Source organism: Lycorma delicatula, chromosome 7 (genome assembly GCF_047948215.1).
Source record: "Lycorma delicatula isolate Av1 chromosome 7, ASM4794821v1, whole genome shotgun sequence".
NCBI classification, from domain to species: Eukaryota; Metazoa; Arthropoda; class Insecta; order Hemiptera; family Fulgoridae; genus Lycorma; species Lycorma delicatula.
Window position 1 is genome coordinate 144,627,346 of NC_134461.1, and position 14,406 is coordinate 144,641,751.

The 14,406-nt window shown below is 30.7% G+C and overlaps 1 protein-coding gene across 1 annotated transcript in view; it reads right to left on the reverse strand.

Moving 5' to 3' along the window:
- Window positions 1-14,406, reverse strand: part of Nup98-96 (nuclear pore complex protein Nup98-96) — a 135,470-nt gene that overhangs the window by 18,069 nt on the left and 102,995 nt on the right. Inside the window, exons 23-28 of the mRNA XM_075371814.1 lie at window positions 12,984-13,185; window positions 11,494-11,676; window positions 11,050-11,284; window positions 9,758-10,006; window positions 8,846-9,001; window positions 1,923-2,078 (exon numbers count right to left, since the gene is read on the reverse strand). Of these exons, the coding sequence (XP_075227929.1) occupies window positions 1,923-2,078; window positions 8,846-9,001; window positions 9,758-10,006; window positions 11,050-11,284; window positions 11,494-11,676; window positions 12,984-13,185 (1,181 nt within the window). The remainder of the gene's footprint in view (window positions 1-1,922; window positions 2,079-8,845; window positions 9,002-9,757; window positions 10,007-11,049; window positions 11,285-11,493; window positions 11,677-12,983; window positions 13,186-14,406) is intronic.

Below are 14,406 nucleotides of genomic sequence, written 5' to 3' on the forward strand. Positions count from 1 at the left end.
TACCAAAAGGAATTCTCGTTATGGCAGAAATCTAATTTAACTATCAAAATGAAAGGATTCCTTTCTATAAGATCTACTTGTGTGGCAGGAAAGTATATTGGTGTAACAAACTTCTAAGTTTTGTTTCATTTTCTCTCACTATCTTTTGTTTGGCCATGAAGCATAAATAAATATAAACTAAAATGAGTATAAAAGATATGATTAAAAGAGAGATAAGAAAAGCTGAAAGAAGAATAAGTTTTCCAAAAATTTAAGTAGAGAATGATTATGGTTTGTTTTATGGGAAATGTATATACAAGTTTTTCACATCCTGTAATCCCTACATCAATAACTCTATTATAACTGTGGATCAATGAAAATTCATTTTCTTAATATTATCAATGTTTAGTATATATAAATGTATTTAAATTTAGCAAATACTGAAAATTTTAATTACAAGTGACTCATTTAATTTAATAATATTTATCCTATTAAGAATTAAATAACTACAATAAATGACTGCAGAATATGGAACATTTTATCATGGCCCGATAAACAATATAATCACATGCATCGTTTCACAACAGTATATGAATAATAATTTGTTTTACACTGCCTCTCCCAGTTTTTCTTAATGTAAAATAGGACATCAGTCAGAATTGCTTTCTCTGCAAGTATTAATATTCACTATCAGCCAGACTTCTTCAAATAAAAACCAGACTTCAATTTTTTATATTTATTAGTACAGAATAAAAATACAAAACATATTTATTATTATTTTTACATAGTCTCACTGAAAGTCTACATACTTTTCCCATCGTGTGGGAAGATTGCGATAACTCCACAAAAAGTTTGAGAACATGTCCACGAACCGTGTTTACACTCCTCTACTTTGTTGTTGCTCTGGAATAAACGTTCTCCCAGTATCTCCTTCAATGGCCCAAACAAAATAATAATCGCAAGGTGATAAATCTGGACTACAGGGATGTTCTAAAGTTGCCCATTAAATTTTGTCCAATTTATCCTGAATGATAACAAAGACTGTGAGCTGGCGTTGTAATGAAGGAGAATAACACCTCCAATTGACTGAAGGTGCCTTTCACTTTGTCCAAGAGCTGTCACTAGTACATAGTAATCATAATGGGACGATTGTGGAGAAAACTTTTACTAGTCCCGAAACACAGTTAACAGGGTTTTTCCAGCTGATGGGTATATTTTCACCTTTACGAGACACTTCTTCTATTCCCTCCATATGTCAATTTCGACTTGTGAGAGTAGTGATGGACCCATGTCTCCCCTTACGTGTGACTACTTTATGCAAAAAATTATTTTCCTCTAATTGAAAACAATTCAGGAGCATTTAAAAAAATGTCTGTTTGATCTGTTTCTGATTTTGTGTCAAACGTTTTGAAACCCACAGATTTGTGGACTTTTTTTTTGGAACCTGCAGACTTTGTGAAACCTAAGGTGCTTCTTGATGAATGGGCCCTTTATGACCGATATCCATTTTCACAGCAATTTCATCAACCTTAACATACCGATCGTCTTCATTGGGACATGGATTGATTGAATGTTTTGTCATACTTGTTCTTGAACGTGTGATTCTCTTTTCTACAGCTTCATGCCTTTAAACTTTCTGACTTGGTTGTAGACTTGAGTACATGACATCATATCCCCAAATTGCAAAAGCTTTAACCAACAGTTTAGGGGGTTAATGAAATCATTTGTGAGAAACACATTGCACAACCAAGTTCTCATTCTGACATGACACTACTGACCAGAAAGATGTGAATGTCGAGGCAGCTAAAGTGTCCATCCCCTCCACCATCAACATTCCTCTGTGCCTGACCTTTGTAATCATGAATTCATTTTTATTAAGTTACAACACAGGTATAAAATAAAAAGACTTATTATTATGATATGAAAATATATAAGGAAATTACCTGCAATAAGACAAAGCAAGTGTAGCTTTCGCTTGGAATAACCACTGTTTAGGAACATTTAATTTTTCTAACAAAAATAATTCTTCTGGAGACAAAGCATTCTTTTTATTTAATGTAGCATGTCTTCCTATCATGTCCATTACTGCACTCTGACGACTGAAATAAAAATAAAATATCTTACATAATTTTCTTTTCTTCAAATAAATGTTAAAACAGTGAAACAAATATTCCTTTGTCTCAAAGTGCTGCAACACTTTAGTATAAAAAAACCTTATTTAATTTATATTTTGAATTTCAACTGGAATTTCACATAACATTCTAGTATTTTACTGAAATTAATCTTTTTATGCTTCATATAATTCCTCTGCACTGTTAAATTATATTAAAATTCTACTAAATAAACCACCCAGTTCAAAGTAATGAGAAGTCATATCTAACCATAATTTTTCATGAAAGTATTTTTGTAGGATCCTGCATCCTCAGTCACAATTAAAATAATTTTGTTATTGAAATAAAAAATGCTAAAATAATGAAAAATACTAATTGTTTTAAAATTAAATCTAAAAATTTTTTTATTATGCAACAACAGAATTATTTCTATAACTGATGATGTGGGATCCTGCGAAAGTATTTTCATAAAAAATTAAGGTAAATATGTCTTATCTCAAAATCTATAATAGTAGTTTATTTAATAGAATTTAAATATAATATTCTATAATACTATTATTTACTTTTTTCTGTAGCAAATTAAAAAAACTAGAAAACTAAAACCATTCATCATAGCAAAATATTGTAAGGACTTTAATGAATTAAGTTTAACAATTAAAGGTTTGTCAAATATAAATGTGATGATTACATTGAAAAATATGTTCCAAAATTATTGCAAGACAATATCAAAATAAAATTCTTAAAAAATGTCCTGATCTGATTGTATTTTCATTCTGAATATCCCTTACAGTATTCCCTTATAATATTTGGTTTCACTTTTATGTAATGAATTAAATGAAGAAAATGGATCTGAAATAAATAAATTAACAATACCACTATTAAGAAGCATCAACAACAGTAAGAAAAATAAATCAGTTAATCTGAATAAATTATAAAGAATTTTTATCTACCTATAACTTCAAGTCAATAACTGTATCTTTTACTGTTAGCATTCAATATTCTTTTCAATTTTACTTATTAAAAAATGTAATGTAGGACATAATGTTTAGGATCAGACTTTTTAACTTTTCTCCAAAATAACTTTAACAAAAGGCAGATAAGTCTCCATGAGGTGCATCTGGGTATATCTGGAACAAATAGGAGGGATTTGTCCAATAAACTGAATCTAAACAAACTTCACACCTTCATTATCACCAAGTTATATCCCACTACCACCTCACAAATTACATCTAGAGATGTAACTCAGGTCCTAGTCCCACCACAGGTGACCCCTTGAAAGTCAACCATGAAAGGAATACTTCACTGGCTGAACCAAGCAACACCAGAGTTCAGAGAAGCCAGCACACGGATACAATGGGCTGCAACTTAGAAGAAAACATGCAATCAGAAGCATTGGAATGCCCTAACACTGCACACACGAACAAGAACAATACAAAATAAAATAAAATCAAATCAAATCAAACCAAACCAAAGTAAACCATCTCTACATTTCCACACAATGTAAACTCACTCATGCAGACTGGTAAACTAAAAAAAAAAAAATAACCGATCTAATGAACCAACAGAATATTCTAATCATGGGACTGGAAGAAAAAAGAAACACTGACCAGGACAACATAGAATCTCAAGGATATAGGCTTTACAAACATATATCTGGGAAGAGAATGATGAAAAGTGTCTCACAATTTGGACAGTCTTTTTGGTCAGCCCTAAAATAATATCTCCATAGAAGAATTCAAGTCATAATCCTCAAGAGTTTCAACACTCACCCTAAAAAAAAAAAACAAGTAAATAAAATCTACATCATAATAAATGCCAGGTCCCCATTAATAATAAAAACAAATTTCCAAAAGACCATAAAGAAACAGAAAAGTTCTGGGACATACTTGATCAGATCATAAATGACATCACCAAAAAGCATGTTAAACAACTAATCTCAGACTTTAACGCTCAATCAGGTAGAGAAAGAGGATATTGTGGCATCATTGGAAAATGACCTGCTCAAAAGAGAACAAATGAAAACTATTAGACTCATCAATCTCTGCAGAAACCACAACCTTGACATTCACATATTTCAAGAGGAAATTTCAAAAACTCAAAGCCTGAAAAACCCCGACTACACTAAAAGAGAACAGCAATTAGATCATGCCTTCATGGACAAACACCACCACAAACAGATCTACAACGTAAAAATCCTCAGAGGAGTAGACACAAACTCAAATCATTAAATTAAATTCACTCCCCAAAGGAAGCAACAAAAAAAGCCCTTAAAACTAATAGAAAAATAGACCCTACCCAACTAATCAAGAAAGAAAATTATCAAAAAGCAACTGAAAAAATAACAATCACAGATAAACTTGAAGATCTAATCAATAACCTTAAAAAATTGCAGAAGTACTGGCCCCAATAAAACCCTCTAAAAAGTATCAATGGTGGAACAGTGAATGTGATGAAACAGTGGAGAAAAGACATCAAATCAAGCACGACTATTACACCAATCACAAAAATCAGTAAAACAAATAAAAGAAACCACTCGAACCCTAAGGAAAATAAAAAGACAACACCATAAAGACACACTGAAATCAATTGAAGAATTCAACCAATTGCAGTTCAGAGACTGCACAAAACCTTCAAAACACAACTCAAAAAATATGAACCCCCCAATCCTACTAATGAAGGATGAAAACTATAATCTGGTTCTTAACAATAAAGACAACGTGGAAATCCTAGCTAAATATTTCAACAAACTCCTAAATTGTGAAGAACAGACAGAACTCCTAAACTTTGACACCTTTTTTTTTCCTGTTTAGCCTCCGGTAACTACCGTTTAGATAATTCTTCAGAGGATGAATGAGGATGATATGTATGAGTGTAAATGAAGTGTAGTCTTGTACATTATCAGTTCGACCATTCCTGAGATGTGTGGTTAATTGAAACCCAACCACCAAAGAACACCGGTATCCACAATCTAGTATTCAAATCCGTGTAAAAATAACTGGCTTTACTAGGACTTGAACGCTGTAACGCTCGACTTCCAAATCAGCTGATTTGGGAAGACGCGTTAACCACTAGGGCAACCCGGTGGGTTAAACTTTGACACCTGCACCCCAATAACAACACCAGTGGAAGACATTAATCCTCACACAATAAAATTAAGTCTACCAGGCATTGGATGATATGAAGTGGTGGAAAAAGAGCAGTCCTTTGAAGATATCGGAAAATATGCAAGAAGTACAGCAAAATTTGCTATTCATCAAGAACTTGTCAACAAATGGATCAAAAAACTACCAGAACACTGGATGAGAGTCCTCATCCACCTGCTACATTAAAACGTGGACAAAACAGACCCTAACAACTACAAGGGAATCTCACTCCTATATACAACATATAAAATTCTTTCAAGAATCATCTTCAACAGGATCGGTTTACAACTTGACAAAAAGCTAGGAGAATACCAGGGAGGTTTTAGAACCTGGGAGAGCTGTCCAGACCAGATCATTAGCATCAAGCTAATAATGGATTACAACAGAAAAAGAAGCAGACATGGTGTTAAAATTTATAGACTTCAAGTAAGCATATGATTGCATCCACAGAGAATTCCTACTAAGAACTCTAAGACACCTCTGACTACATCCAAAATTAATAAACACAATAAAACTGACCCTCACAAAAACCAAGTCATAAATGAAATTCAGAGGCCAACTCGTGGAACCATTCAAGGCAATGACTCTCACTGTTCTGTAAGATTTAACTGCGCTCTAGAAACTGTAAAGAGAGAATTAATTAAAAAATGCCTTCCAAAAATAAAAAATAGGCCAAAAAATCAAAACAAACTGCCTTGGTTTTGTAGACAACTTGGCACTGCTAGCAAACAACATCGACAAAGCTAAAACACAGATATTAGAACTTCAAATAAAACTGGCCTCAAAATAACATCCAAAAAGACAGAAATTATGCCCCAAAAACCAAAAAAAAATTGTAATAAAGTCAAAATAGTGACCCAGTTTAAATATGTTGGAGAAATATCAAACAACCTAAATGAAAAAACCTCAATCTCAACAAGAACAAACATACTAGCTAAAACACAAAATTAGCCTAGTAAAAAATGTCTATCCATAAACAAAAAATAAGGCATTACAACACAGTTATAAAATGGAAGCCGCAAATGCAGCAGAACACTCTTCTACCTGTGAACGAACAATCAAAGACAAACAGACTCCAGAAAATCGAAAGAATTTGAAGAAACTGCATCAACAAAAAGTACCAGAAAGACGGGCAGTGGTGCATTATGCCCAACAAAGTTGGAGTTAGTACCTGTAGTGATACTATGCATAAGAGGAGACTAGAATTCTTTGGACACATCATGCGGATGCAAGATTAGAGACTTCTGAAACAGCCGGTACAGTAAAATCTTGATTAAAAAGAACACCAAGACAGGATGCAGATGGATCAGAGAAATAAGAGGATGTGGAGGAAATTGGCCTTTTACCAAAAGATACCATAGGCGAAGATAAAATTAAATGAAAAAATGAAGGACAAAAACATTTGCTTCACACTCACAACATGAACATTTTCAACATCAAAAAGGGCACAGGGATTGGAACATATGAAAAAGTACTGGGAGGACTCCAAGTCATGAACTGACTGCAAGACATTCGAAGAGATTCAGATAATGGACTGACTAAAAGATCCTATCTGGTAGGATATACAATGTGTTATAGTTCACAGTAATGACTATAATTCAAATGAAGAAGGTGGTTTAGCTTGCAATGTATATTCAATCCACTGAAAATATTCTATGTTTTAAAATTCATGCAAAATAAAATGTTGGATTATAAGTTAATACTACTACCAATAACAACAAATTTTGACTGTTTGAAGAAAAGCATCTTTATAATTAAATATTCAGATATCATTTGAATGCTTCAATATTTAATAAATGAAATATAATCAAATGTTTCACAAAATTATTTACAGTCAATTTAAAATGTACTGGAGATTGTGTACATACATGAAGGTAACTGCAATGAATTGCGTTTGGCAGCCCAGCGTTGCTGTGGCATCATGGAAAAATCCTATTTGTTGCTTCAAGACTATTGAAATTAACCATCATGGTCTATATGGCCTCAAATCTTGACTGTCAAAGCAATCTATAATATTTAAATCGTGTTTAGCTTAGAAACAAAGAAAAAAGTAATGTTGTATATCAAATTTAACAATTTATTATATTTACGTTATTCTCAGTTTGAGGAATGGTTTATGTTGTAAATAGTGCTGAAGCGCCAACTCATGATGCTCATTTGAGAAAAGTAAATGACATATGTGCATTTAAATATCAATGACTGACACTGTTCAAGAAATTACAACATTTCAACTTATCCTGAAACCCTAACAGAAAAAGCTGGAATACTGAAATTTGCTAGGAAATGTTGAATCATGCAAATGAGAGTGACAGCTTTATAGATGAAACATTATTAGTAAAAAAAAAGAAGGGTTTTATGGGTACAATATGAGACTACAGCCAAATGATGGCTGACTAAAAAAAGGAAAATGTTAACCCAGTTACTGGAATTGAGTTGGATTAATATTTTTCCAGGATAAATAAATGCCATTCATAATGTTTTTACAGAATAATGAATAAGGAGAATATGCTGCTGTTGACTTACTTAGCTGATGTATTTTTGCATTTAAAAGACTTGACTGAATTTACAAGGACTGATAAAAACATTTTATTAATGACAAAGTTCAACCTTTCATTAAGAAGCTTGATATCTGGATTATTCGCTTTCAAAGCAAAAGTTTTGATATGTTTGCACTCACTACTGATTATATTGAGAAAAATTTGAATGAAGAAGAGACTATTACTTACCACAGTTTGGATAGCATGAAAATGCATTCTACTGAGCTAAAAATTCAGCTGGAGAGTATTTCCCAGAAGATAAAAATTATTTCTTGACAAGATGGGTACTGAATACATTTAGTAAATACATAGTTGCAGCTGCTAAGTTAGTACTTTTAGATTTAGCACTAAGTTAGATTCACAATCAGCTCATTGAAATGTCTGCCGATAAAACGTTACAATTACAATTCATATCTGAAGATTTAGATGTGTTTTGGCTTGCTTGTCAAAGTGAATATGGAAATTTGGTCACAGAAGCACTGAGAAAATATTCATCCCTTTCATTAAGTCTTACCTCTGCAAAAACAGTTTTTTGTCTATGGTTGCACTAAAAAATAAAGATAGGAATCATCTTTTATCACATTAAAACAATTTGCTTTTATATGATTTTTAACACAGATCCACATATGGAAAAACTTTTAAATGAAAAACAAATGCAACAGTCTCATTAATTTATTTTCTTTAGATGTGTACATTTAAATGTAAATAAAATTTTTATAATAAATGATTTTTTCTCATAAAATGATTTCATTATTGTTTATGTGTAAAGTTGTAGGCTAATTTCATGATTCCCCAAGATGAGAACGCTGGTCTAGAGTGATAATTTCAATCAGTTTTGTTCTGTTAAAAGTAAATGATTAAATAAATGAACACAAAGAGGAATTCTTAAATAATATTCACATGTTTACCTATCACAAAAGCTGGAAGTACAAGTTTATTATTTTACTGGAATTGAATACATTTTAATGATACAAAAATATCTATTAAATGAATTTATTCATAATTTATAAATATTAAAAAAAAATAAATTAGAAAAATAACTAATACATAACTAACAATAAACAACTATACATACCGTGGTTTATTCTTTATATGCAACAGAACAAAGACAGCCCAATGCCAAAGTCCGTGAGATTCTAACTGAGCAGCAAAGCAAACATGTATATGTGATGCTGATAATTCTGATAAATGAGTATAACCAAGAGCCTCAAGAACTTGCATCAATAACCAACTACAATAAAATAATTACAATTGTTATATTAATTATATATTATATTAATATAGTGAACATAAATGCAGATTCATTATTTAACTGTTAAAGGAAACTACGAAATTACTTAAGATTCTATTATTTATTTTTATGAAAAAATATAATGAATCTTTTTTGTAATTAATATAATTAACTTTAATGTCAGTTTCTACTTAATATTATTTATATTTTGGTTGTATTTACAACTGATTAAAGAGTATAGTTATATTATTTTACAAATTTCTGTTAGTACTAGGTTGTTAAGTCTGATTAATTCAGATAAACTTGTATCAAATCTTGGTAACTTGCTCCTTGCAACATTCTCTAAGTTGAACACAGACTTTTGAATAGTGTTGTCTTTTTTCAGGTGGTAAACTGATAAAAATAAAAACTGCCAAACAAAAGTAAAATGCCAGAAAATGAAGGTAACTAGTTTTTATTAGCACAACATAACAATTAGATTGAAGACCATCCAATGAAGAACACAAGCTGATAAAATCCAATTCAAGGATTGGGTCAATATAACAATTCTTTTTGTAATGTTATCAAATTATAATTTTCATTCAAATACAAGATTAATAGCACAGATTTGCAGATGAGATTGTTAGATAGCATAGTAATTATTATTAATATCTGGAAATATGTTTCATCTATGTAATCACATAAGAGTGAAATTATCTAGAAATAAAAAAAAATATTATAAATAAATAAGCAAATAATAAAACATTTTTAATATACCTTAGTCTGTAATCAATTGGATCAGATGTATGTGTAGCTGGATTAAGTAATCTTTCTAATGGATGTGATCGAAAACTGAATAAACACAATAAATGATAAGACACATCAAACAGAGCCTGTCCACTAGTTGTTTCCCATTCTACACTGTAAGATGGTAGTGGACTTGCAGCATAACAATTTGCATTATCAAAAGCAGACTCGTATTTCAATAATGCATCTGTAACTGATGCTGAAGTTGAACAAACATACCTGAAACATTTCTTAATAAGTTAATTTTATTATTATTGCAGTAAAAACATTTTGATGTTCACTTCATAAAATCCACAAGTAACATTTACCCGAGCAGCCAAAATTTGAAGTGACATCACTATCTTAATTTTATATACATAAATATACTGCATTTGATAACCCAAAACGTTAATACATATACATGCATTTTATATTATTAAATATATATATCAAATAAAATGTGTGTTTTTATTTATTATAGTAGAATATTAAATCAGTAAAATTTTCAAAAAAAAAATTATTTCATTTTTTTACAGCATATGTACTCTCTATTATCTAAATGCAATGGCCTTCCTACATTAAATCAGTAGCCACTTCGGTAATCTATTAGAAATAACTTATTAAAATGTAACTTTGGCTATTTCAATTTTAATTTGCCCTTCAATTTTCTATATGATATTCTGCTAGACACTTCAAATTTTGCAATGAAACAATCAACTTAAAGAAGAAAAGAGGAATATGTGAACTTGTCTTCTTAAACTTTCAAGACAATCATATTTTGAGAAATAATTTTATATAGAAAAACCCAAGTTTACCTTTTAGCTGCTGTTTATTTATAAGCTTTGTCAAATTTCATAAATATTTTGAAAAGTTATCATCAGAAGTGTGAAATAAAACATTACAGGTCTTACTGAATTTTTTTATACATTTTTTATACAATTTAAACAGGCAGCCACTTTCCAAAATGCAAGTGCAAAATGCACTTTCCAAAATGTATCTGTAAATTAACAGATACATGTGCCACAACTGCAGGTTTCATTCATGACAGGTATTAGGATATTTTTGTAAATGTAATTAACCATTATTAAAAAAATATTATAGCAAGGTACCTATCGAAGAAAAACTAACCATGAAATCAAGCATTAGATAATGAATTTTATTAAATAATTATACCAAACTAAAAATTATAACTTTCAACATTTTTTTTTTGTGGCTAGTCTTATTACCATTAAGTTCATTCTATAATATAACATAACATAACATGCATAACAGTGAATTCTTACCAAAGATGAAGAGCAAAAGCCCTCTTCCAATCGAGACCATCAAAAATATTTATAGTAGTTTCAGTAGCTTGTAATAATGGAATACCAGCAACCAGCATTATAAGTTTCAATCTAATACAATCGATAAGTTTATCTGCTTGCGTCTCAACCCACTGACATAACTGTTTTTCTGCCAGAGTACGGACAGCTTCCCCAGTTCCAACTTGTGAGACTAACAGTGATGCATAGTGGTCACCTATGAATGTAAAAATTGATATATAACAAAAAAAATCAAAATATTTAAAAACAATATTTAAGAAGTAACCTTAAAAAGGTTTTTAATACAGAATGTAGACATAAAAACAAAATAATAAAATTATTGCTGCATTATGATAAAGTGGTTTCTCATAAAATAATAAATAAGGTAAAATTCAAGAAAACCTAGAAATAAACTTAAATAATTACCCATATCTTGTGCCATTTTACAAGCTTCATATATTTGATGTCCAGTTAACAATGCGAAAGCAGCTTCAGGGGAATTAACTTCAACTTGTGCTAAGTCATCCTTTACAGATTCATTAACATATGTTTCCAACCAAGTGCTAACAGCTTTCTTTCTGTCCATTACTCTCTGGTGACTTTCTTCATCTGAAATTTAAACAATGAAACAATATGGTCAAATATAACTGATTTATTACCACACAAAGCATAATTAAAATTAAGTTAATAAATTTATTATTACACTACAGACTGATCAACCAACTACTGGAAATTATTACACCAGAAAGTAATTTTGTTAAATTTAAAAAAAATATTTGCCCTCTCTTCATGTACCATCTCTTCAGAGAAGGTTGGCAGGCAATCATCATAGCTGTTTGGACTTCAGATGCTCTTTATAATTCAGACTTCAGAGAACTGTACTGATACCATATTCTCAATAAATGAAGGCCGAAGTATACAACTTCTAGCTTTTATCTTTTCTTATGTGATAAACTCCAGTAACTTGTATCTTTCGCCTCTTACTACATGAACCAAATATTGCAATGGCATTTATTTAACAGCGTTTATTACTTCTGTGACTTGCTTGTTCTTTGTTACATTTAGGTGTTTGTGATCACTCCAACTTAGGCATAGAGATCTCTATATGGTCAATCATACTTTCCTCCAGAGTCCAGGTTTTTATACTGTAAAACTGAGAACATAATTTATCTTAGAAGTCTGATTTTTAAACTAGTATCAAATCCCTGCTACACAATAACATTTTTACTGAAAGTACTTCTGACTTGATCTCCACAGTACAATCAGTGACTATATATGCTACATATCTGCATTTCTGGGCTTTTTGTACTCTTGCTTCATGAATCATTAAATTTCCTCACCATTGTGTTTTTAAAATTATCATGAAAATGGTTTTTTTAAAAATCTTTTTAAATGTTAGGTCTCCACTTTCCTCACTGGCAACCCAATCTGATTGGCCACTTACTATAAATCTTCTAGACAACCTACAATTGGTACAATGCTATTGACAAAGCTGTTCACATTGGCCATTAACCTTAATATAGTGTCATGATGAAGCTATCCCTTATGCCACACTCATGGCATTCTAAAGTACAAGTTGATAGACAAACTTTAAGGACCAGTTGAAAATTTTTATTGACAACTTATCATCACAACAGATTACCTTGATTAAAAGTTCCAATCAGAAACCATTGTTTGGCTCATTTTTCAACTGCAGTATGCTTGCTAAAGAATTAAAAATATTTTCACAAATGATGTCCTGAGTTTGGTACAGAATTAATTTTTCTAGATCACAAGCATGTGATCTAAGAAAGAGATATCATAATCTGAAACACAGATTATGATATGGCTAATTAGACACATCTTGGTTTATTGAAAATTTTTATATTATTACATAAGAATATGTGAATGAATGAATTAACAAAAATCTTAATTACCAGCATCAACTGAGTCAGGTAGATCACCCCACAAAGCAACACATAATTCCCAAATGGATTCAAAACCAGGATCTGAATGTGGTACTCTGCAATGAGCATGTAAAGCAGCATTTCCAGCAGCAGGAGCAAATACTGGACAACCATCTTCTTCTCCGATGATACTGTAATTCAAAGCAACATCTAAATGTTCTTCAATTGTTTCCTGTGAAAAGAAATTAAATTATAAAAAACTTAAAATTATATCCAACATTAATTAATATTTAAAGATTAATTTCTGTTATAAAATAAAGATTTAAAAAAATACTGATTTTCAACTTGACCTTGGGTCTGTAAATAACCTGAATACGATATATTGAAAATGAATGCTATGCAGTTAAGAAAACAAAAGTTCAGCAAGACCTAACCAGCACAATAAATGACTTGCACTTGGTCTGAATAGGACAAGTTTCATCATGATTTTTTCCAAGGGAAAATAATGTATTAAAATGATATGCATTGTACTGATTAAATAATCAAAAAGTACTCATATTTAATTAAGAAAATGTATTATTAATAAAGCAAACTTAGGAAGAAGGTTTCTAACTTGTATCAATAAATATACCACCAGAACTAATTTCAATGATTTCTTTTGTAATTAGCAATTTAACTAATTTGACTCCATGCCTTTCAACTCTATATCTATTTTACATCATCAAATTAGCCACATCTAATAACCCTTTTTTTTTTCTCATTAGCAATTTGACTAGTTCAATGGCATATGATACTTCTTATTTTGTTTTGTACAATTGTTTTTTTAACTTCATTCTACACTGTTAAGTCTTGTAATTTCAGTACTATTACAATTTTTATCGTCTAACACACATTTCTATTGTCAAATTAACTGAATAATCTGTTTTCTTAATTTATGTATCCCACTGAACAAGACATCTACAGGATTTTTAAAAAAATTCTCTTTTCTCTTATTCATCTGAAGATCTCATGTTTCATACTTTTTAAATTCACCTAATTTTCATCATCCTCTTGTAACACTACATTTCAAAAGTATCTATTCTTTTGTCAGTTTCTCCTATTATCCATTTTTTGCTACCATAAAATATTACTGTCTACACAAGTAATATTAACACTTTCGTGCTTGATGCCATTTGATGATATCAATATTTACATTCTTTTAAATACACTTTCTCATCAAATGGCTGCACATCTGATTGTGTTTTTACCGTAGTCTTTAGTGATGTTTTTAATTATTTTAAACTCACCAGATGGTATTTAAAACCAAAGAAGTGGATTATAACTACCGTATTTGATTTTTAAACATTGACCATAATGCACTGTTGATTGTTACCCTAACTTGGTAAATATTTGTGTGTGTGTGTGTGTGTGTGTGTGTGTGTGTGTGTGTGTGTGTGTGTGTGTGTGTGTGTGT